Genomic DNA, 25,933 nt, shown 5'->3' on the forward strand with positions numbered 1-25,933 from the left:
GGGACTGCGGGAACTGTGGGATAGCTGCCCACAGTGCACCGCTTCCAATGTCGACGCTTGCCCCGTTAGTGTGGGCTCATAAAGTCGAATTACTGTTCGTAGTGTGGATACACACGTTCGACTTTGTAATATCGGTTCCACTAATTCGATTTAAGTAAAATCGAACTACTCTCATAGTGTAGACATACCCTTAGGGTACGTCTATACCCAGCCGCTAGTTCGGCGGCTGGCAATCGAACTTCTGGGTTCGACTTATCGCGTCCAGACAAGACGCGATAAGTCGAACCCGGAAGTGCTCGCCGTTGACTGCGGTACTCCTGCTCGGCGAGAGGAGTACCGCGGAGTCGACGGGGGAGCCTGCCTGCCGCGTGTGGACCGAGGTAAGATCAAACTAAGGTACTTCGAACTTCAGCTACGTTATTCACGTAGCTGAAGTTGCATACCTTAGTTCGATTTGGGGGGTTAGTGTAGACCAAGCCTAAGTTAACATTCCTTCTGTTAGTTCAGCAGCATAGTATGAAATAGATCTTCTACTCTGGGCTTTTCTGAAAACTGGTAATGCTACTTTAAAGTTGCAATGAATTTATGAATCCCACAGAACCCCATATATGAAATTGCCCTCTTGTTGACTATGCCTGCTGAGAATCAACTTTCCAAGGCAGCTTTTAAAGATTTAAAATTCATGTCAGTTTTAAAATGCCTTTCGGCACAGGGAATAGGCACAATCAATGCAAAAATAAAAATTTTTAAATTTAAAAGAAGCTTTCAAACATTCAGACTAAGCAACTGGCTTCAAAGTGGTGAATCCAGTGACATAATGTAGGATTTTGCTGTTTGGCCAACAAGTTTGTCATACTTAATGACAGGTTATTACATACAATTCTTGGAGACAAAGTGACAGAAAATGATTAAGGGCACGGCTACACTAGAGAGTTTCCCGCCGACATAGCGCTATCCACACCTGTAATTACGTCGCTTGGGGTGGGGTCATCTATTCACACCCCTGAGCGACATATATGTTATGCCAACATAGGCTATGTCTACACTTAAGTTTAAGAACATCTTCCTGGCTCATCACCGGTTTTCACTCAAATTTTTCCCAAGCATGTGCAGAATGAATTTTGTTATGTGCACCAATATGGAGGTGATGTGTTACACATCACCTCCATATTGGCAAACATAACAAAATTCATGTGGCGAGAGTGGGGCCAAGGGGTTCGGAGTGTGGGAGGGGGCTCAGGGCTGGGCAGAGGGTTGGGGTGAGGGGAGAGTGAGGGTTCCGGCTGGGGGTGTGGGCTCTGGGGTGGGGCTGGGGATGAGGAGTTTGGGGTGCAGGCTACCCCAGGGCTATGGTGGGGAGAGAGGACTCCCCCCTGCTCTCTCCCCCCACAGCAGCACCTGGGCGGAGGGGGGGGGGGGGGAGGAGAGAGAGAGGCACCTCTCCCCCAGCCGCAGCAGGTCCAGGCCGGGGCTGGGTTGAGGCCGGGGAGGGATGCCTTTCCCCCGGCCACAGCAGGTCTGGGGCTGGGGGGGGGGGGGGGGGGGCGCGGCAGCACGGGGGGCGCCTCTCTCCTGGCTGCAGCAGGTCTGGGGGAGGGGCATCTCTCCCTGCCACAGCCCTGAACGCCTATGTGGTGCTTAATAGGCTGCTGCACAGCTTAGAGGGAATTAAGTTCATCACTAGCTGTCTATTCCCTGCATCTAATCCCTTCACTGCTCCCTTTCTCCACCACAAATTTATTGTGCTGACCTTCAAAGCTCTTCATATAAGCCTTCCCTTTTCTGAACTATTATCTTTCCAAGAGGCTGAGTCCTGCCACCTTCCCTCTGCCATCTATGCCAGCCTCGTCCACCTGCTCGTCCACTTCTCCCACAAGCACCTCTGCACTGTCTCCCCTAAAGTCCCTTACTCCCAGTGGAAAATTCTAAAGCCACCAGCTTACCCTCCCTCACGTCCCTCCTCAAAGCTCACACACCATAATGCATAAAGAATACTACCATCTCAAAACAGCAAGGCAGGTGATGAGTTATTACTGCTACTGACCAGCTAAAAGTTGCCCACAGAACTAATCCATGCTAAATTGTATTACTTTTGTTATCAACGTCTTTCCTCACCCCTAACCACTTGTCTCATTTTTATGAATGTAAGACCTTCAGGGCAGGGACTGTCATTTACTATATGTTTGTACAGTGCACAATGGGAGCCTGACCTGGTTGAGGTTTCTGGTTAAGACCTTCAGGGCAGGGACTGTCATTTACTATATGTTTGTCAGGCACAATGGGAGTCTGACCTGGTTGAGGTTTCTAGGCACTTCTGCAATACAAATGTTAAACTAGGGCTGTTGATTAATCGCAGTTAACTCAAAAAAGAATACGTAGAGAATATGTAAAAGAATAAATGTACATAAATCGGACATCCGTAATGGTAACATACAAAAGCCAGTAGGAGAACACTTCAATCTTCCTGGACATTCTATTACAGATTTAAAAGTAGCCATAGCTGAACAAAAAAACTTCAGAAACAGATTTCAAAGCGAAACTGTAGAACCAAAATTCATTTGCAAATTTAATACCATTAATTTGGGCCTGAATAGGGACTGGGAGTGGCTGGCTCACTACAGAAGCAGTTTTTCCTCTCCTGGAGTTGACACCTCCTCATCAATTGTTGGGAGCGAACTACATCCACCCTGATTGTATTGGCCCTGTCAACACTGTTTCTCCATTTGTGAGGTAACTCCCTTCTCTTCATGTGTCAGTATAATAACGCTTGCATCTGTAATTCTCACTCCATGCATCTGAAGAAGTGGGTTTTTTACCCACAAAAGCTTATGCCCAAATAAATCTGTTAAGTCTTTACGGTGCCACCGGAGTTCTTGTTGTTTCTGTGGATACAGACTAACATGGCTACCCCCTGATACTATGACCTAAAGTGTCAACTGACATCAGTGGGAGCCACAGTGCGTCAACACCACGGAGTATCCATCCCAGTGTTATTTTTAAAAATATTTATTGTTTTATTAAATGCAGTTTGGAGCAAAGGCGACCTTTTGCTTCATTGCACATGCTAAAGAATGAACTACTTTGAACATATTTACTCCTTCAAGAGGACTAATGTTAATGGCATCAGTTTCTGACACTACCTCCAATTCATTCAGCCTCTGGATCCGTGGAGTAAAATGAAGTTTATCGACATCACATGCAAATGGTGGCTGCCAATCCTGGGGAAAGAGAAAAGTTTCAGTAAACAGAATAGGAAAATTCAATACATTCTTTGTGTTTACAAGCTAGATACACCTAAAGTTAAAACAAAGCCAAACCTAAAGACAGCCTCACTTCTCCTCCATTTTCAAATGTGAAGAAATCTAATATTTTCCCCAAATGATCTCACAATACTCAAACACCTCAACACACACATTCACTCACTAAAAGTAAGAAAAAGCACAGCACTTTACAATGCTGTCTTCTAAAAATTTGAAGTTTTTTATTCAGGTTTGATTCTTTTTGCTTTCATTAAGAAATTATGTTCATTGTGTCTTTAAATAGATTGTTTTGACATGTAATGAAATAGGTCTTCCATTGATACTCAAACTAAAGATGTAACTCACAAAGATTAGCCTTTAATCTCAGAGACAGATAGAGACATACACAAATCAGTCCATCTTCCTACTATGTCTCTGTTTGGTAGCAGAAGGCGAGAAGGGTAATACATGTCCCAGAGTTAGGATGCCCACTGTAACTGTAAGGTCACATTCCAAAATGGGAATCATGCATCAGCTAGAGATCTTGTCTGTCAAGCAGAGATAGTAGGTGTCTTTGGCAGAGCCTACTGTGCCATTTCCTTCATACAGGAAAAGGCCCTCGTGGTGGCGAGAACATAGTTACAACCTCCAGACACAATCTGTTCAAATGTTACATATGCTACTTATTTGTTTTTTCCTGTTAGGAATTTTTGCTCTCAACATATAAATTAAACAGGTTCGTTGGCCACAAAACCAACTGCAATGCACAGTATTGAGTGTACAGTATTCCTGAAAAGGCAATTAGCTGGAATCAGAGACTTAAAATGCTCAGGAGACACATAAGCACATCAGGTAAATAGTTTCTTTGCTTCTCATACCTCATAGACTAAGATCAGAAGGGACCAGCATGATCATCTAGCCTGAGCTCCTGTACATTGCAAGGCCACAGAACCTTACCCACCCACTCCTGTAATAGACCCCTCACCTCAGATTGAGTTACTGAAGTCCTCAAATAATGGTTTAAAAAGACTTCAAGTTACAGAGAACCCTGTTTACATTTACACCAGTTTAAACCTGCAAGTGCCCCAGACCCCATGCTTCAGAGGAAGGGTTTTTTTTGTTTGTTTGTTTGTTTTAAAACAGGGTCTCTGCCTGATCTCCTAGCAACAGCAGCTATGTGGTCAACCAAAAATAACTACTTCAGGAGTACCTTGTTTAAAAATATTCAGAAACAGCTGAAATATATCTAACAAGAAAACACACGCACACCACCACTCTTACTTCGACAGAGATCATCTAAAGTTGGTGGGTAGCATTTACATAAGATAAAGCAATATCTCTCAGACCGCTGACATTTGTCACATGAAGTGTAGTTATAGCCATGTGTCTCTAATATTCTGGGACTGACAAGGTGGGTGAAGTAATATCTCTTATTGGACCAATAAAGATATTACCTCACCCACCTCGTCTCACATATATCACAGCCAGTTGGTGTGGCAGTATAAAGTTTATTTAGTAGAACCAAATTAAGCTTAGTTTAAATCTGATACCAATTTCTTACATATCAAAGTATCTTTTTTTTTCCTTTGTAATTATAGAAGGATAATAATGGTAATAGAACTTCTGATATTGAAGCGACAGTATCATTTACCAGGGAAGATCATATTTGCCTTTTCTCAATGACTCCCTGTGGATTAGGCAAATTCAAAATCAGTATCATGGGCAGTATGTTTGTTATTTTAGCAGGAACATTTAACATGAAAACTGTTATAGTCTCAAACCAAATCTCCATCGATTTTCAAGACTTTTTCACTATTATAGTGATGTCACATGCATTAGGGTTTCTTTACTATTATTACTTTTGATTTATACCCTTAATTTGGCATAATTGTGCAGTATGAGAAGATCATGTCCAACATCACATCAAGTCTGTGGCAGAGCCAGAATGCTGAAAAATTGGAGATAGTTCAGGAAGAGCCACAAGAAAGATTCATAATGAGGAAAACACACTTACAATGAGGTAACTTGCCAGGGAGCAGATTTCTACTATTACTTTGTTAGCAGATAAAGACAAAGATCCAATGGACTGGAAGCTGAAATCACCGAAGTCCAAAGTAGAACTAAGGCTAGGTCTACACTTGCCATTTAAAGTGCAAGAAGTCCCTTTTTTGCACTAAAACCCCGGGACCGTCTACACTTAATAACTTTTTGTAGTGAAACTCAGAAGTTTCACCGCAAAAAGAAAAACCACTTTCACGAGAGGCATACAGCTCTTTCTGCTGTTCTTTTTACACTGTTGTGAAAGTGAACGACACGTTCTACCTGTGTAAACACCTTTTGGCCTCCGGAGGATATCCGGGGAAAGTTCAGCACACAGTTCCATGAGGATGGCCCTCCGCATACGAAAGTTTTGAAGCCACTGGTTGTCATCCCAGACATGTATAACAATATGATCCCACCACTCTGAGCTAGTTTCCCTAGCCCAAAAACGCCATTCCACACTGCACAGCTCCTCAGTTAATGCCAAAAACAATCAAATGTTACTTATTTCCATTTCAGGCAGCTCATCAGGCATCTCTGACTGCAGCTCTCTTTGCAAGTTTAAGAACAGCTGCACTGCTAAGCGCGATGTGCAAGTGACAGCTATCAGAGTAGTGGACAGCAGTGCAGGATCCATTCCTGCTTGTAGATGAGGCGGAGAAAGCAGCCAGACAGCAGGGGTTTTTTAAAAATGCAGCAAAAGAAACAAGGAAGTAATGAGGCTGCTGGGACATGAAGCAGTGCATCACGGGGCACTGAGCAGGGACCCAGAATGTCTTCCGCTCAGCCCCTCCCCAGACCTATCAAGAGAGCTGCACTGTGGGAGAGCTGCCCTACAGCGCTCCTCTCATCAGGGATGGAAGTGCTGCTAGTGTAAATACTCTCTGACACCTAAGGACTTAAGTGAATACACAAACCAGCGCTTTTCTTTTCCCGGTTCCCTATCACCAGTGAAACTTACAGCGCAAAACCTCTGCACGTGTAGACATAACCTAAGATATAAATGGGTAATTTACCATTGAACAAATTCCCAAGGGATGGCAAGATTTGAAATCTTTCTAAAAGATATGATCTAGTTTCATTCCAGAAATCTTTGAACTAGATCACTTAGCTAAATTCTAGTGCCTCTGTTATGCAGGAGGTCAGACTAGATAATCATAATGGACCCTTCTAGCCTTAAAATATATGAAAGGGAACCTTTTACTCTAAGATTAAATAAAGGGAATTTGTATCATTTGAGTGACTAATAACCTATACCAGGTGTCGGCAACCTACGGCACGCGTGCCAAACATGGCACGCAAGCCGATTTTGAGTGGCACGCTGCTGCCTGCCCGGTGAGAGGAGGAGGAGGAGGAGGAGGAGCAGGAAAGCACCACGCTGGGGGAAGAAGCGGGGGAGGGGGGAAGCTTGGCTGCCGCAGGACCAAGCTTCTGCCTCCAGAGCGGGGGGGGGGGGTCCCTGCCCCCAGCCCCACTCAGCCCCCCCACCCACCGCTCTCCCCTACGGGGGCAGGAGACAGAAGCTTGGTCCTGCGGCAGCCAAGCTTCCCCCCTCCCCCGCTTCTTCCCCCAGCGTGGTGCTTTCCTGCCCCTCCTCCTCTCCTTCCCTGCGCCGATCAGCTGATGGCCCTTGTGAGGGGGAGGGGGAGGAGTGGCAGCGTGCTTCCTGCTCCGTAGAGGAGGCAGAGAAGAGGTAGGGACGGGGCCTTGGGGACAGGGATGGGACGGGGCATATCCCTTCCAGCCCCCTGCCATGAGCCGCTCAGGGCAGGGGGCTGGGAGCACCCCCACGAGCCGAGCACGCCAGCCTTCTGTCCTGAACCCCCACACACCCCAGCCCTCTGCCCTGCACCTCCACACACACCCCAGCCCTCTGCCCTGACCCGACCCCCCACACACACCCAGCCTTCTGCCCTGCACCTCCCACACACCCCCAGCCCTCTGCCCTGACCCCTGAACCCCCCACCAGGTCTGGGGTCCTGGCTGCCGGCCCCTTGCCAGCCAGCGTCCCGGCCACAGGCCCGCTCAGCCTGCTGCCAGCCTAGGTGAACAGAACCCCAGGCTGGACTCGGGCTGAGCAGGCTGGCGGCGTAAGATCAGCATTTTAAATTTAATTTTAAATGAAGCTTCTTAAACATTTTGAAAACCTTGTTTACTTTACATACAACAATACTTTAGTTATATAATATAGACTTATAGAGAGAGACCTTCTAAAAACGTTAAAAGGCATTACCGGCACGCGAAACCTTAAATTAAAGTGAATAAATGAAGACTCGGCACACCACTTCTGAAAGGTTGCCTACCCCTGACCTATACATACGCCAAAAGCAGCACTTCTTCTAGGATGCAAGCAAAGCTGTGCATCATCTCATCGGAATAGCATATTGACAAGTTGCATGTGTAAATCCTAGACTACTATACACATTTCACAATACCTATAATAGTCCTGAGCCAGTTGATTGGTTTCAGGGAGCTCCTGCTTTTAACCAGCCAATACTTAAATAGTTCCTGTACAACTCACCTAGTCACTGTAAAACTTCTCTCCCTTGGCTAATCATACAGTCGGTTATGATGAAAACTTCTGTTAGTTAATAAAATTACATAACACCAGAGAGCCCAAACTCTCACTATGACTGACTTTTTACAGTTCGTAGTTTTTAAACTAGAGGGGCCTGAAAAATCATGAGACTTTGACAGTGAAATCTTTTGGGGGCAATTTTTAACTCATTAGAACTCAAACCATTTAACGAAGTTTGTTTAAACTTTTCTGAAAATTCTAAATTTACTCAGATTATATACTGAAAATTTTGGACAGAAACTGTGTTTTTCCTATAAAACACTGTTTTCAGAAAAGATCTACAATGATATGAGGTCTGTAAAACCTGCCTTTAGAAACTATCTATTTAGCTCATCCAAGAGAAAGATAAGAGGTGGTAGCTTGATCACAGTCTACAAATACCTCAATGAGGAGAATATTTATGATGATAGAACGCTTTTTAGTCTAGCAAACAATAGTATAATGGCTATCCAGTATCCAACGGCTAGAGCTGAAGCTACCAAAAGTTCAGTCTACAAATAAGGCATAGATTTTTAACAGTGAGGGTAATCAATCACTGGAACAATTTACCTAGGGATGTGATGGATTCTCCATCACTTGAAATCAAGTGAAATCTTGTTGGGGGGGGGAGGAAGTTACCTACCTTCCATAACTACTGTTCTCCAAGATGTGTTGCTCGTGTCCATTCCAAGTAGGTGTGGGCGCACCGTATGCACAGCCGCCGAAGGTTTTTCTCCTAGTGGTATACATTGGGTCAGCTCTGACGGCCCCTGCCAACCCCCCACCTTGCCAGCTGGCTCCAACAGAGGGGTAGGCGGGTGGGTCTTGGAATAGACATGAGCAACACATCTCGAAGAACAACAGTTACAGAAGGTAGATAACTGTTTTTTCTTCTTCAAGTGCTTGCTCAGGTTGATTCCAACTAGGTGACTCCCAAGCAGTTGAACAGGAGAGGTTGGAGATCACTGACTCGCGGATTGCGGCACCACTCTGCCAAACGCGGCATCTTCTCTAGCTTGCTGTGTAATGGTGTAATGCAAAGTGAAGGTGTGGCCAGATGACCACATTGCTATCCTACAGATGTCCTGGATCGAAACCTGTGCCAGGAATGCCGCAGAGGATGCCTAAGCCTTGTGGAATGTGCTGTAAGCACTGGAGCAGGTACCTTTGCCAAGTCGTAGCATGCGCAGATACAAGACGTAATCCATGATGAGATTCTTTGGAATGAGACTGGGAGGCCCTTCAATCTGTCTGCTATGGCCACTAAGAGCTGAGTTGACCTGCAAAATGGTTTTGTCCTCTCAATGTAAAAGGCCAATGCTCACCTTACATCCATGGAATGAAGTCTCTGCTCTTGGTTACTGGCATGCAATCTTGGGTAAAAGACAGGGAGGGATATGTCCTGGTTCGTGTGAAATAGCAAGACTACCTTCAGAAGGAAGGTTGGGTGAGGACAGAGCTGGACCTTGTCCTTGTAGAAGACCCGGTTACGGAGGCTCGGATGTGAAGGGCTTAATCTCAGAAACCCTCCTGGCCGATGTTATGGCTACCAGGAATGCTACTTTCCAGGACAGAGCAGCAAACATGTTGCTAGGGGTTCAAATAGGGGCCACATGAGTCTCCATAGTACTAGATTGAAGTCCCAGGGAGGGACTGGTTGTCACATGCGAGGGTACAGCCTGACCAGTCCCTTGAGAAAGCGGCTGATGACTGGACTGGCGAAGATAGAGAATCTTTTCCACTTAATCAGGTACGTGGCCCTCATGGATGGTTTTCTGCTGCCTAGGAGGACCTCTCTGACGGGTCATTATCATGTCAACTCCCAGAGGTTTAGTCATAGAGATTCCATACCATGAGATGGAGAAACTAGAGCTTCGAATGCTGAAGGCAGACATGGTCCTGGGTGATGAGATCTGAGCCAAGGGGCAGACCGTTTGGAGCCTCCACTGACAGGTGTAGGAGTGTGGTGTACCAGTACTGACACGGCTAGGTCAGAACTTCTCTTCTTCCTGACCTTCAGCAACACCTTCTGTAGGAGTGGAATTGTCGGGAATGCATAGAAAAGCTGGCCCCTCAATGGGAGGAGGAATGTGTCTGCAACTGAGCCCGGGCAGTGATTCAGGAAGGAGCAAAATTGCAGGCACTTCCTGTTGTGTCTTGTTGTGAACAAGTCTACATGGTGAACTCCCCACCATTGGAAGATGCTGTTCACAATGTTTTGGGCGAATGGACCACTCATGGTTGGAGAAGGACTTTCTGAGGTGGTCCGCCAAGTCATTCTGGGACCTAGGAAGGTAAGAAGCCACGAGATGTATTGAGTGGGCTATGCAGAACTCACACAGTTTGAGGGATTCCTGACATAGGAGATAGGAGCATGCTCCACCCTGTCTGTTTATATAGAACATTACTGTTGTATTGTCCGTTGTGACCAATACACATCTGCCCTCCAGGTGGACTCGGAAGGTCTGGCAGGCTAGGCACCCCACTCTCAGCTCTCTGACAGGGATATCTAGTGAAAGCTCCACCTGGGACCAGAGGCCTTCGGTCCAGAGTCTCCCCAGATGAGCTCCATAACTACGGACAGCGAGGGTTAAGGTCTGAAAAAGGGCACTCCTCCGCAGACAGCCTGCGTATTCAGCCACCAAAGAAGGAACTCAATTACCCAGTGAGACCACTATGTCTAAGTGGTTTCAGTTTGGATATACTGAAGCCAGCCAGGTTTGAAGAGGTCTGAATCACAGTCTTGCATGATATATGAAATACGTGCAGGCAGCCATGTGACCCACGAGCTTCAGGCAGTTCTGTGCCTTGGTGATGAGGTAGCTTCTGAGCCCTTTTATGATGGCACATATAGCCCAGAATTGGGACTCCAAAAAGAACGCTCTGGCTTGGCCCAAGTCTAGTACTGCCCCTATGAACTCTATCCTCTGGATGGATGACAGAAGTCAACTTCTGTAGGTTTACCAACAAGCTTAACTTGTTGGCTTGATATGGTCAACATTCGACATCTGCCTCCACCTGCTCCCTGGTGTGGTCCTTGATCAGCCAGTCCTCTAGGTTCGGGTAAACCTGTACCTTCCACTTCCTCAGGAATACAGTGACAACTGCCATGCACTTGGTGAACACTCAAGGGGCTGCTGATAGGCCAAAAGGGAGGACCGTGAACTGGTAGTGGATATGGTTCACTACGAACCATAGGAATCTTGTGTGTCCTGGGAAAAAATACACATCCTTCAAATCGAGGGCGGCATACCAGTCCCCCGGATCCAGGGAGGGGATAATGAAGGCTAAGGAGACCATGTGGAATCTCAGCTTCTTCATGAATCTGTTGAGGTTTCGCAGGTCCATGATGGGTCTGACACCGCTTGGCTTTCGGGGTCAGGGAGTAGAAACCCTTGCCCCATAGCACTCGAGGGACCTCCTCTACTGCTCCCACTTTTAAGAGTGTCTACAGCTATTGGATCAGAAGTTGCTCATGAGAAGGATCCCTGAAGTAGTAAGGAGGGAGACAACTGAACAGTAGGGAGTATCCCATTCGTATTGTGTGTAGCAGCCAGCGGTCTGAAGTAATCTCAGCCCATGCACAATAGAAATGGGATAAACGGTCTTAAAAACACAGGGGTGATGGATCCGGTACCTGAACTGGTACACCGCCCTCGGGCGCACCCTCAAAAGTTCTGCTTCAGCCCAGATGGCTGCTTCACAAGCCCAGGTCCTTGGGTGGACGAAGGAGGAGGACACCTTATCTTATAATTCCTGCCACGCTTTCTGCTATAATCTTGCCTAGGTTGAGATTAATAGAAGTGAGGTAAGGGTTGTGTTTTAAGGGTCTCCTCTGAGGAGCCAGGGTATGGAGCAAAAGTGACTCGAGTAGCCCTCAAGTCCTTTAGACTGTGGAGTCTCGAGTCTGTCTGCTCGGAGAAAAGGGACAAGCTCTCAAAAGGGAAGGTCCCGTATGGTCTGTATGGTGCCATGAGGGCTATCAGCTCCCTAGCCACCTCAAATATTTCCAGTGTGGACGGTAGCTCTAGTATCTCTCCATGGCTCTCACTCGGAAGGGAGTCCAGTGGTACTGGACACAACTGACCTTTTAATGGGGTCTAAGTCAACGATACCGCTCTGAGTAATACAGAGCTTGAGTAGCTCGGCGCGATCACACTCCACTCGAGTCCTTACACCCTGCTGGCCTTACCATAGGCGAGCACCCCGTTAGTCATCTTTTGCTTCTTGCGAGGCACCGGTGCCACACATACCCAGGAGTGGAGCTTCTTGATGCCAGAGAGCCCTGTCAGTTCTGAGAGTCTCTGGCAGCAGAGTCTTCTCTCAGTGCTGGAGTCTCCCTCATTGTTGCTGGTGTGCTCTGCACTGAGGCAGATGTGCTGGGTGCCAGTGAGCCGAACTTGGCTCCAAATGTGGGCAGAGGGCTGCCTCCATCAGGAGGAACTTCAGTCTCTGATCCCTCTCCTTTTTAGTTCTGGAACGAAATCCCCTACAAATTTGGAGCGATCCTTTTGGTGGGAATTCCACCAGACACTTTAGGCAAGAAGCATGGGGGTTGCTCCTGGGCATAGGCTTCTGGCAAGCCCCATATGGTTTAAACCCTGGAGACCGAGGCATACACCGGTCCCAGCGGGACGGGGGGGGATGACCCCGAAAAGTGGGGTCCTAACTACTCTAACTCAATACACTAATCTATATCCAGGCAGAAACGAGATGTCCACTAGGGAAGGACTTGCAGATGCAAGAGAGAACCAGGTGTTCTGGTTGCCTGACACAGGCAGTAAGAAGGAACTGAAGAGGCAGGGAGTCAGCAGGGTCCTATATATGGCACCATCTGGGCACAACTCCAGGGGTCACTGGAGCTGACCTGATGGATACCACTAGGGGAAAAAAGCTTCCGGCGGCTGTTCATACAGCATGCACACACCTACTTGGAATCGACATGAACAAGCACTCAAAGAAGAATTGGGGGAATTCTAAAGGACTGCCAACATAATTCCAGTATTTAAAAAGGGTGAAGGGGATGACCCAGGGAACTATAGGGGTAGCCAGGGTAAAATAATGGAACAGTTAATTCATTATCAAAGAATTAGAGGCTAAATATATAATTAATGCCAATCAGCACGGTTTCATGGGAGGTCAGTTTTGTCAAACAATCTGGGTGTTTTCTGTTTTAGAGAAGACTAAAGGTCTGATTGATACAGGCAACTGTGTTGTTACAGTACACTTTGATTTCTCAAAGGCATTTGACCTAGTTCCACATGACGTGATTTTAAAAATTGCAATATATGGAATTATAGGGCACAAATTATATGGATTAAAAACTGACTCATTGACTGATCTCAGAATGTAGTTGTTAATGGGGAGACATCAATGAGTGAGGGCTATTTTTAGCAGAGTTCCCAAGGATCGGTTCTTAGTCCAACACTATTCGATATTTTTATCACCAATCTAAATGATTCTATAAATCTTTGTAAAATTTCATAAGACAATGATTGGTGAGGTAGCAAATAATGAGAACAGGTTACTGCTACAGAGTGATCTGAATTCACCTGGTTAAATGGTCACAATCCAACAAAATGCATTTTAATACAGCCAAAAGCAAGGTAATACTTTGGGGAACTAAGCATACAAGGCATACTTTACAGGATCATAGATTATCTTGGAAAGCAGTGATTCAGAGAAGGATTTAAGGGTCATTGTGGATAATCGCCTCAACGTGACAACAGTGCAATGGCGTGACAAAATGAGCCAACGCAATCCTTGGATTTATAAAAAGGGGACTATCAGGTAGAAGTAGAGGGGTGATCTTGCATCCATACGCCACATTGGTAAGCCCACCACCAGAATATAGAGTCCAGTTCCTGTATCCATGCTTCAAGAAGGATGTGGAAATACTGGAAAGAGGTCAAAGGAGGTCCACAAGGATGATCCAGAAGCCAAACAACAAGCTTTACAATTTGAGGTTTAAAGAGCTCAACTTATTCAGCTTTTCAAAGAGAAGGCTGAGAGAAGATTTGATTACTTTTGTACAGGTACATAACACAAATGGAGAAAGATATTTGATATTCAGGGGAAGCTGAAGATAGACAAATTCAACCTTGAAATAAGGTGCAATTTCCTGGCACTGAAGGGTCATTAAACATTGGAACAGCTTACCATGTGAGATGGTGGACTCATCATCGCTTGGAGTTTTAAATACAAGAAAGCATATATTTTAGAACAATATTTCAATTCAGCTTATGGGAGAAAGTCTATGACCTGTGTGTGCAGGGGCTGGGCTAGATAGTTGTGGTGGTGGTCTCTTGTGTCAATCTCTGAATTCCCCTGCTCAAGCCACAATCAAGGAAGAAGGTCACGCTGGTTAAAAAACTGACATGGTTTAGAGGGGAAATGAAGGCAGCTCTAAAAAATAATATATAACAAAGGGGAAGTTGATACTGATGAATATAAATCAGAAGCTAGGAATTGTAGAAAATTGATAAGGGAAACAAAGGGACAAAACAAGAAATCTATAGCCAGCACAGTTACGGACAATAAGGAGGAGTTTAAGTATATTAGGAACAAACAGAATTCTAACGATGATATTGGTCCACTACTAAATGGAAATGGTAGAATTATCAATAGTAATGCAGAAGACACAGAAGCATTCAACAAATATTTCTGTTCTTTATTTGGGGAAAAACAGATAATGTCATATCATATGATGATGACAGTCTTTCCATTCCATTAATATTTCGGGAGAATGTTAAAAAGCAGCTATTGAAGTCAGACAAGATAACTTGCATCTACGTGTTTCAAAAGAGGAGCAGCCCACTGGACCGTTAATGCTGATTTTCAATATGTCTTAGAACCCTGGGGAAGTTCTAGAAGACTGGAAGAAAGCTAATGTTGTGCCAATATATAAAAAGGGTAAATGAGATGACCTGAGTAATTATAGGCCTGCCAGTCTGACATCTATCCCAGATAAGATAATGAAGCGGCTGATATGGGACTCGATTAATCAAGAATTAAAGAAAGATACGCTGTCCATAATGCAAGAAGGATGCTGATAAAATGAAGAGGGTTCACAGAGACTAAAGGATTAGAAAACATGCCTTACAAGGATAGACTCAAGAAGCTCAATCTGTTTAGATTAACAAAGGGAAGATTAATGGCTGACTTGATTATGGGGTTGCCAACTTTTTAATTCCAGAAAACTGAACACCCTGCCCACTGCCCTGCCCCTTCCCTGAGCGCCTCCCCTCCCAATCACTCCATTCCCCCCCCAACCCTCCCCCCTCCCCCCCAGTCGCTTGCTTTCCCCCAGCCTCTCTCAAATGCTCATTTTCACTGCACGGCCCAAACTGGTGTATTTATTGTTTTGACAGATATATTATGCTAAGTTCAGGTTTTATTAGTTACAGGATGCTAGACTGGCAGCAAAATAGTCAAAAAGGGTAATTTTTAAAAAATGAAATTTCACATAGGTTTTCATGATTCTTTCCCTCCCCTCTTCCCATTTTTCATAACCAGCTCCATGTGTTTTGTTCACTAAAGTTACGTGTGGAATTAGGACCACATATTATCATAGCTGCAATGGGTCCATTAAAGGCCAACTCCTGAAGCCCAAATACAAATCCATAGAGCACAACCACAGAAATGCACAACTGATTTACTTATAAATCTGTAGAAACTGACTCCCACACCTACATGCAGTTAGCATGCACTAACACATACACTTCCACATTATTTATATTACAATTGTTGTTTAGTGCCTAGAGACCTCAACTAAGATCAGGGCTCCAGGGTGGTAGGTGCTGGACATACACATCAAAAGTTTATGTAACAAAGTTTATAATGTAGTTAGACAAAGGTAGGGAGAAATGTATGATACATTAGCTCTTCTGCAATTACTGATCAACAACATTAACTTTTTAAGAAATAATACTTTTTTTTAAGCGTTCCCTTCTCTTTTAAAAACTTGTTATGAAATGAATACACACATTTTAGGTCATCATTTTTTTGTGCACAAGCCAGCAAAAGGAATAAAAGTCAAAGTAGGCTGCAAATTTTATTCACACAGGTATACACACATGCAAATACAAGCACCTCCCTACATAAAAGCACACAGTCTCTTACACAGAATGCATGCATGCACACTTGACTACTCAGACACTTTTTCCATACACTTTTCCAGGGGCTGCCTAAATCACCCAGCTGGGAAGGGGGGAGGGGAAAAGATTTGGGGGTGGGAAGGGAGGAGGAGAGAGGATGGGGGAGGGAAAGAGGCCAAGGATGAGAGCAGGGTGGGGGAGTAAGAGGGGGCAGTGAAAGAGAGAGGAGGGGGCGTGGGGGTATATGGGGTGGATGGGGATACAGGTGGAGACAGAAGGCTAGAAACAAGGCTCTGAATGCCCCTACGCCCAATAGAAGTTCAGTTCTATATCTGGTTCTTCAAACATGAAGCTGGACAAATCCCCTGACCCACAATTTTCTATAGGTGGCCACTAAATGGGCATTCCTCCTTTTTGGGTATCCAATTTGACACACCTGAGGCCTGATTTCCAGAAATATTCAGACAGAACTGAAGTCAAAGGAATCTGGATGCTTAGCAAGTCTGGAGAAATGAGTACAGGATTAGGAGCGAGGAATAGAAGCCTAATCCTATCACAGATTCATTATATAGCCTTCAGCAAAATCACTTTGTCTTTTGGTTTCAGTTTCCCCAATTTGTGAAATGGGGATAATAGTACATATGTATCCATTTTCAAGGGTGTTGTGAAAATGAAGTGAATTGCTACAGCTGTTGAAACAATTCTAATTATTTTGTGTACTTTTTTAATCCAATTTAAATTTACTATTTGTCCTGACACACAAGTTGTATGACCTGAAACAGAATTTACTGAAAATTAAAGTACAAAAATCTTTATTGAAAGTAGAATTAAAGGTTATTTATTTTGATACCAAAATCTTATGCTCCTGTGAAGCAGAACCACAAGAGGGAGACACTCTCCAGCACAGGTACTCATGTGGATTAAACCCTGCTGTTGAAAACAGCAGTTCTATATAACTGCTCAGACCCAATAATTTCCATTAAGAATTGTGGAAGCAGAAAAAGAACTGTCAGAAAAGAACTGCAATGCATGACAGTTTGTTAGCAAGAGTCAGGCTAACTGTAGCCCTGATAACGCGAGATTTGTAGAAGCGAGGATTGTGTGAGGCGGGTGAGAAAGTACTGTGTGAGAAGTTATTGTGACCTTGTATAGATAAGGTGTAGAAGACCTTGTGTAGATAAGGTATAGGAAATATTGTATGTTGGCAAGAGTCAAAACAATTAAGAAATAAGATATCAAGATGGCTTATGTATAAACAAAATGCAGCTGTCCCTCATTATTTCTGTAATGAAAGGTATAAATGCTTGTTGTAATTAGGTATCAGAGAGAGAGACCTGCTTAGCTCTCTCCCTCTGCACAATTGTGAGAGTTAATAAAGCTTCTGACTTGCTGTACCCAAACAAAAGAGTGAGAACTCAGTTTTTCTCCGACAATTTGGGGGCTCGTCCGGGATGGCAACGCCCGCAGAGGCACCGGCAGTTGCTACGGATCGTTCCCCTTCGAACCCCATGGCGCCACAATAGAGGTAGGAGACCTTTTGAAATCTCTATTGGGGTGTCGGAGGAGGACTGTCCGTGGGGCCGTCTGTCCCTGTTGGGCTCACGCCATCCGAACTTATTGACTGTGCAGCAAGGTCAGATGCTGAGCGGCGTAGGGGAATTGTTTGCCGCCCCCTGTATGCATATGCGAGGTGCATAGGATTGCACCTGTGTTGAGGGGTTGTTACTGCCTCAGCAGGAGGGGTTTTTACCGCCTCATAGTCCGGACAGAGGGGTTGTTTACCGCCTCAAGAGGGGTTTTTACCGCCTCGAGTGATGCATCGAGGTACTTGGGAATAGTACCTGAGGTACTTGGGAATAGTACCTGGAGTAAGGCCTTGGTGTGTGTGTGTGTGTGTGTGTGTGTGTACACCAGTGTGAATTGAGTGTTACCGGAAGACGCCCAGAGTACTCTGCGAAGTCTTTTGGCTCGTGACCAGAACTACTCTAACGCAAGCCCGGTAACTAGAGGATCTTTTAGGAGATCCGACTCACGGTACGCTAACTCGGCCTGGCATCGTCCGGCGAGGAGGCTACCTGGGTCTAGGAGTGTGTGAACCCATCTTCCCTCCCCTTTTCCACTCCGTGTGAGCCACTGACAGTCTGACCATCTCACTGGATGCAACAGAGTATGCGGCGCCGTCTCTCTGAGATTAGCCGACGCTCTTTGCTGAAGGGAGGTGTAGGAGGTCATGGCTATCCTCGTTAGTCTTTCCTGTGTGAATACCCTGTAGGGAGAGATCCTTAGTTTATATGCCGCTAGCGCGGACAGGGCATCCTCCTCCCTGTGTGTGTGATTGGAAAATGGGTGGGGGACAGTCTAAGGATTCCCTCTCACCCCCTAAGGGTACCCCAGCTTATTTTATGTACGTACATTATGGTCCTAAAACCTGCAGGTATTTAGAGAATTGGAATCATTACACGCGTGAAAATTCATCTAAACAATGCCCACTAGAAGGTACCTTCAATCTGGATAAGATCATACATCTCAGAGGAGCTTTTAATCACCAAAAGAAAGCCTCTGACACACAATGGGAGCAATTTGTCTATTGAGGAAAGGAACGGGTTAATTTGAAATTCAGCTTGGTCCAGAGATAAAGAGAAAGTTAATCTGCGTTCAAGGTCAAGAATCAATGCAGACCAGGCTAAGTACAAAGAAAAACTGCTTTCGGCCCCGGCTGGCTGTGAAAAAATATAGACATAGTCAAACCAAAGGCAATACAAGTTACAGTGCTGAGATTATATTTGCGAAGCTTAACTGTTCAGTGAGATCCAACAGTCTGCCTTTGCGACCCTGGAGCCGGCGTGGTTTGGGGACGCTGAAGAAGCCACAGGCAGCCGGCCTGGACTGGAATCACTGAAAAGACGCCCCAGGAGACCTCAGGGTGTAAAAGAACTGCCCTCCCAAGAGAGGAAGCAAGTTGGAGATTGCACAGCACCTTCTCTCAACGTTATACACAGACGTGGCCAGTCTGGACATACGTGTGTGAGTATGAAAGTGTGCCTACTCTCAGCCGCAGTAAGTCTGAGAACCGGAGAGGGATTTAGCATTCCTCTCTCCACCCCGGTTGACCGGGAAGGGTGTCAGGTGGATCTACCCCAGTCGTAGCAGGACTGGGCAATAGAGAAGTTGGAGTAATAGGAAGAGTTGTGTACTTGATAACTAGAATTGAGCAATTAAGAGCATAGATCATGAACCAGGCAGCAACTCAAACCTATGCCCAGGGCAAGTTGCAAGCCTTGAGACAGGACTTCCAGGCAGAAAAGGAAGCACTGGCTAAGCAAGTACCGGTCCTTCAGGGACTTGTCAGAATTTAACCATTTGTGTTTGCATATGCTGTAACAGCAGTGTGTTTGCCACAAGAGAAAATTGAATAGTTAAACGCCAATGGGCTATGCGTTTTGCCCAAGTGGCAAGCCTCACGAGGGAGGACTCGGGTAGCCTTGTGAGTAAGAATGTTTAAGAGAAGAGACCAGGAAGGGTGGGGGCTAGTTGAGAAGCCCACCCTCCTATCTAAATTGGTAGTGAAAAAGCCAGTGCCCATGGAAGGGACGGTTCAGCGAGAAAAGCAGGATCGGGCCCAAGCGGGCAGGCAATAGATTGAGATGAATTGGTATTGTTTAAAGTTGCAAAAACCGAGAATACTTTTGCCAGACACAGGAAACTAGTGTGGTTTAATATGGTATTTAGCATTTAATCCTTAAGGTGACTTAATGCTTTACAAAATTTAAAATGTTTTAACTAAAGACCAAAGGTTGTGACTGCAGCAGGGTAGTCAAAGCCAGGAGAATAAAAGATTTGAATTTGGTTTTGGGTAACAAAATAGCAGATAAAAGATCTGGTAAAAAGAGAGAGAAGGACAGTGCCCCTGGCTCTGTGTGGTCGAGCTGTCACTTTACTAGGGGTGCATGGAGATTTTGTAAGCACAAAAGAAACAGTTACACCTTGTGTAGAAATGGATGTGGCAAGTGTTGTGGAAATTGAATTGTGGAGAGGATGTGCATTTTCCCCAGAACATGTGCAGTGTATATTGTAGCAGAGGTAAAAGAAATGCAAACCTACCAATATAGGTTGTGTTGTCTTTTTCAGATCACTGGGTGTTTGAAAGCAGGAGCTAGAAGTAAAAGGCAATCAAAAGTCTGGGAAAGTTAATTGTGTCCCTTTTAAAGTAAGAATCTTTAAGCTGTGGATAGCTTTGGATCTGGAAGCAAGCCAGAAAGCATCTGTATTAATGCAATTTTCTAACTAATAAGGTAGAAGCCACTGAAACCTGGACTGCCTATGAAACAAATACAAGGAAATATGGGGTAATTCCTCTGTTTTGTCTAAAATCAACAAGAGTATGTGTATATAAAGGAAATATTTTAAGCAATGACTGACTACCCAGAAGGGGTAGACCTCTGTTCTTTTGTCTTTCAGATCATCAGAGAAAACGGATGCCAGCTGAACAGCATTCAATGTACCATGCATTTACTGGTACAATAGGAATTATTTTTGTGTTCTTTGTCCTGTCTTGTGGTGTTTGTCTTGTGGCCAGAATTGTTGGGTTTAATAATTTCATAAGACAGTCTAGTTCAAAATTAAATAGAAGGGTTAAATCAAAAAGCAGATACTTGTTTTATTCAACTTGGAATACAAAAAGTGTTTGGATAAATCAGGAAAATGTGATATACTAAAGTCTAATACAGTTGCTTAAGTAAGAAAAAGAAACTTCATTGGCCAGATTTTTAATTGAAAAAAATTGTTGTTAAAATTTGCATACCAACAGTCTTTGGAAGCAAGGACATGGAAGGTTAACCCACTCCCCATATTGCCCATGGGATCCTTCTGGCTACCTCAGATTTCTAGCCAGAGGGCTGGGGAGGGAGGAAAGCTATTGGACACCTGAGGTTGTACCGAGTGAACTCCTCAAAAGTGGGTGTTCTTGTCCTGGTTTGTTGCTCCAAAGCTCTGTAATAAGTTATTTTACTGGAAGAGTGTACATGGCATACATTGAATAATAAGACTAATGTACTGTATAATGGCAATGTGTATGTGTTCATTGTTGGGAAAAGGTGTATGAGTGAAGAGTGGAAGTTTCCTTTGTAGGTTAAAAGAAGCCAAGAAGGGGAGAAGGAAAAAGAACAGAATGAGTTAACTGAGGAAAAAATAGCTAGCAAGCTCAGTCCAAAGATAAGACTTGGCTGACAAGAAAAGGGGGGGCCTGAATGTGCCCAAGCAACTATGATATCTGCAAAACACTGCCAGGCATTAATGAAATGTGTTAGGTTTCTTTTCTCACAGATAAAAGAAGTGCTACCCAAAGACCCTAGCAGCCCTGCCATTCATTGAAACAAGGAGACTGAGTCTACGTAAAGTCCATCAACGAAAGACTGCTTTGGCTCCATGCTGGAAAGGCCCTTTCCAAGTCCTGTTAACCACCAACACCACTGTGAAGTGCCAAGGACTACCTGCCTGGACCCATGCTTCTCACTGTAAAAAGAGCCCTCCACCTCGGGAGGACTCTCCGACTGATGATAAGCCTATTTCTCCTTCTAGCTCTGCTGTGTCTTCTGGACAGCAGGAAAAAGAAAAAGAAAAAAAAAGAAGGTGAAGTGCTAGTAACCTCTCCCTTGTCCACTGACAGACCTACTGTGCCTTTGGATTTTCCTAGAAGAAGCAAAACCATTACAGGGTGATGTGCTAGTAACCTCTCCTCTGTATGATGCTAAACCACACTGTTTCAGGAAAAGAGAAGAAGGAACACTCGCTCTGCTGAAACCACCAAAGTCCAGGAATTCCTGACTACAAAAGACATTAAGAACTGGCCCTGGTGGAAAAGACGGAGCATCGTTTATTGGCAAGGAGGGAACTGTGGGGACCGTTCCTGGGAATGCGGGGTCCAGTGGTGGGGTGGATTCTTTCCAGGATCAGGACTTTGTGCTTATGGACAGGTACCTTCAGGGTGCACTGCCCTTCCTAATTGGCTTTCAGAAGATGAATATCAAAACCGCCTTGCCACCACTAGGACTACACCCACTAGTCCCTTGACCCCTGCCACCACCACTGTAACTTACCCAGATACAAACCGTACTGTATATTCCAATGAAACCCATTGGCCAAGGCTTTCACATCTTAGTGATTTACTGAAATTTTGTTCAGAGAAATTATTCTTTAAAGTTCAGGATAATGTATATGAGCAAACAATTGAATGGAAAACAAATGGATCAGTAGAGATAGAAATACATGATATCACTACCAGCGAACCCCAAGAATTAATAATTGCAATTGATGGGTTCTATAGTGAAGTAGATATGATGGTTGTTCCTGGAACTTGTACTGTGTTAAATGAGAGAGGCCCTTATTGTTATTTGGTCACCCAATTAGTGAATAATCAGACAAATACCCAAATTGTTCACAGGGGGCTGCCATTAGATTAGCACAACAGAGGGCTTGGGTTATTTCCTCTAGAAAGAAGAGAGACTTGACCGGATCCCTGTGGGATGGGGCCAATAGTGCAGCAGCAGTGTGGAATATTTTTAAGAACCAGGAACATGATGAGAAATTGGGCCAACTAGAGAAGGCCATTGGCCTTGTTTCTGGAGCACAACTAACCCAGGTACAGGCTGGAGTTGGTGAGTTACATGTTATTTCCGCCCTTAGTTCTATGACCCAGAAGTTGCTGACAGAGATGGTACTGAATATCACTGAGGCTGGGAAGGCATTGCAGTGGGATCTAGCATGTTCAGAGATTCAGGATTTCCTGAATGACCAGCTGATGGCCATTCGGAATGATCTAGAACATCAGGCTTGGCCCACTGCCCTTACAGACACATCAGGAGTACCATCTGATCTGTGGCCATGGAGACTTACTTGAAAACTTTCTGGATGGAAGTGCGGACGTTCTCAGTGCTCCTTCCAAGCATATGGACCGGTAAGGGGGGGTGGGCTCCCACATACCGTATCCTGCCGGGTCCATGGGGAGGATGCATGTGGGATTGGGTAATTCACCGGGACATCTGGGAAATTAGACCACCTGGTACGCCCAATCGATTTTTAGTCAGTGCTCCTGGGATTACACCTGACATTTGGATGGGGTTAGGTAGTCTATGGACATTTTGGCCATTAGAACCCCCACAGCTTCAGTGTAACCGTAAACTGGAGCCAGGAGAAGTTGTCACTGTTTATGACTACGTTTGTTGGGAGGGTAGGGGACAAGGAACTACCCTGACAGGACACTTACTTTTTCAAGCTAATGATAGCTGTGTGTATGTTAATGACACCACATTACAAGACATACATTTTAATCTCACTACCACTGCAGGCAATCATATTATTTACTGGCCTGCAGATAGAGTTTTCCAAGTAGCCCTTAGGTTCCAGATACCCTTTAATTGGACTAGTTTAGTACCTGATAGATTTCAGAATTTGTTTTCACTGTTACCAGAGATTCAGAAAATCTCTGAAGTACAAGGGCAAATTCACATGCTTCAAAACATATATCAAGTTGAAAAGTATGCCTTTCAGACTGCTTATAGAGTATCCACTTTATGTACTAAGTATGATGTATTGTGCTTTGTGACTAAGGCTGTACAACAACCCCATTATAGTATTGCTATGGGAATGTTATTGCTTGTATTGTTATTAGTTAGCTTAGGATTATGTTATTGTCGTTGTAAAAGACGTAATAATAGTAATACCTTTCATGTTCATGCTAATCATGCATTGTCATTACATCCAATCAGAACCCCTAAGACTGAAGCATCTGATGTAGAATCTGAAGTCCAGGACTTAATGCAAATAGAGATTTAAGAATGTTTGTTGTACTAGAAGTACAAAAGGGGGGGTTGTGGAAGCAGAAAAAGAACTGTCAGAAAAGAACTGCAATGCATGACAGTTTGTTAGCAAGAGTCAGGCTAACTGTAGCCCTGATAACGCGAGATTTGTAGAAGCGAGGATTGTGTGAGGCGGGTGAGAAAGTACTGTGTGAGAAGTTATTGTGACCTTGTATAGATAAGGTGTAGAAGACCTTGTGTAGATAAGGTATAGGAAATATTGTATGTTGGCAAGAGTCAAAACAATTAAGAAATAAGATATCAAGATGGCTTATGTATAAACAAAATGCAGCTGTCCCTCATTATTTCTGTAATGAAAGGTATAAATGCTTGTTGTAATTAGGTATCAGAGAGAGAGACCTGCTTAGCTCTCTCCCTCTGCACAATTGTGAGAGTTAATAAAGCTTCTGACTTGCTGTACCCAAACAAAAGAACGAGAACTCAGTTTTTCTCCGACAGAATGTACTCAAAAGTTTCACAAACCTGAGCATTTCCATTCAAGATGCACTTGTGAGCTCCCCAACCCCCATTATTTTGGATTTTCCCATTTACTGGGGGGGAAATAATTTGTTTAAATACCTACACTAATGGGATGTTAAGATTATGACTTAAATGCTCTAAACAAATGAGATAAGAATTAAGGTTCTTAGAGTAATAATTCTTTTACCTGCTATTCCTGTTTTGCTTTCCAATGTCTAAATCATGAATGTTTAGGTGTATATAATAAATACTGGCTGCGTAATTGTGCTAAATTACTATTAATGCCTAAATTTTCATTTCCTGACTTTTGGGCAGTTAAAATGAAAAAAAAAAAATAACATTTGTTTGAGATTTTGTAGTTCAATTTAAAATTCTATTTTAAAATGATTTACAATTGTGTTTTAGGAAGAGAATACATTTAAGTTTCAGTTACACAATGTATTCTTAGCAACTAGAAGATGCTGAGCACCTTCATCTCCCAAACACTTCAATCTACCAGCATCTCTCTCAAGGCTTTTAATAGAACACTTACCATCAGTGTATCTAACTGAGGGTACTCAGCACCTCTCAAGATCAGGCCTTAAGTACACATGAAAGTAATTAAAAGTGTCATTGTTAGCACCGAAAATATAAGTAAAGAAACCATCATTACTTGAGATGTTCAAGGCCAGTGCAATCTACAATCCTTGCATGATACAGAGGAACTAGATGCCCTCTGGAAATCCACATTCAACCCAGAAGACTGGGGGCTATAAGCCAGATTTACAAAGGTATCCAAGCACCTAAAGAGAGAAACACCTACTTCAATTTACAGAAGTGCCTAAGCAAATTAGGTGCCTAACTCCCATTGACTTTCAATATAAATTAGGTGCTTCTGGAATCCCACTAGGTGCCTACCTGCATCTTCAGGTGACTATATACCTTTGTTGTTTGCCTGACCATGTCCGTATTACAGCCACAATAGAATAAACTAAGTTGGAGTACAAATATACATAATATCAGCAAAAATTCAAAAAAAAATTTGGGCCCCACACTATGGTTAGGGGGCTGGAGCACATGACTTATGCGGAGAGGCTGAGGGAACTGGGATGATTTAGTCTGCAGAAGAGAAGAATGAGGGGGGATTTGATAGCTGCTTTCAACTACCTGAAAGAGGGTTCCAAAGAGGATGGCTCTAGATTGTTCTCAATGGTAGCAGATGACAGAACAAGGAGTAACGGTCTCAAGTTGCAGTGGGGGAGGTTTAGGTTGGATATTAGGAAAAACCTTTTCACTAGGAGGGTGGTGAAGCACTGGAATGGGTTACCTAGGGAAGTGGTGGAATCTCCTTCCTTAGAGGTTTTTAAGATCAGGCTTGACAAAGCCCTGGCTAGGATGATTTAGTTGGGGATTGGTCCTGCTTTGAGCAGGGGGTTGGACTAGATGACCTCCTGAGGTCCCTTCCAGCCTTGATATTTTATGATGTCCCTTGAATAGATATGTGGACAGAGTTGGCACCGGAGTTTGTTGCAGGGTTTGGTTCCTGGGTTGGTGTTTTTGTTGTGTGGTGTGTAGTTGCTAGTGAGTATTTGCTTCAGGTTGGGGGGCTGTCTGTAAGCGAGGACTGGCCTGTCCCCCAGGGTCTGTGAGAGTGAGGGATCATCCTTCAGGATAGGTTGTAGATCCTTG

The 25,933-nt window shown here is 44.4% G+C and overlaps 1 protein-coding gene across 4 annotated transcripts in view; it reads right to left on the reverse strand.

Moving 5' to 3' along the window:
* The window catches only part of KDM5B (lysine demethylase 5B), a 188,952-nt gene that overhangs the window by 155,925 nt on the left and 7,094 nt on the right, over positions 1-25,933 (reverse strand). For all 4 annotated transcript variants that reach the window (XM_065403804.1, XM_065403805.1, XM_065403803.1 and 1 more), the window contains exon 2: positions 3,141-3,218. In XM_065403804.1, coding sequence (XP_065259876.1) covers positions 3,141-3,218 — 78 coding nt within the window. The remainder of the gene's footprint in view (positions 1-3,140; positions 3,219-25,933) is intronic.

The sequence above is a fragment of the Emys orbicularis genome, chromosome 4, assembly GCF_028017835.1.
Source record: "Emys orbicularis isolate rEmyOrb1 chromosome 4, rEmyOrb1.hap1, whole genome shotgun sequence".
Taxonomy (NCBI): Eukaryota; Metazoa; Chordata; order Testudines; family Emydidae; genus Emys; species Emys orbicularis.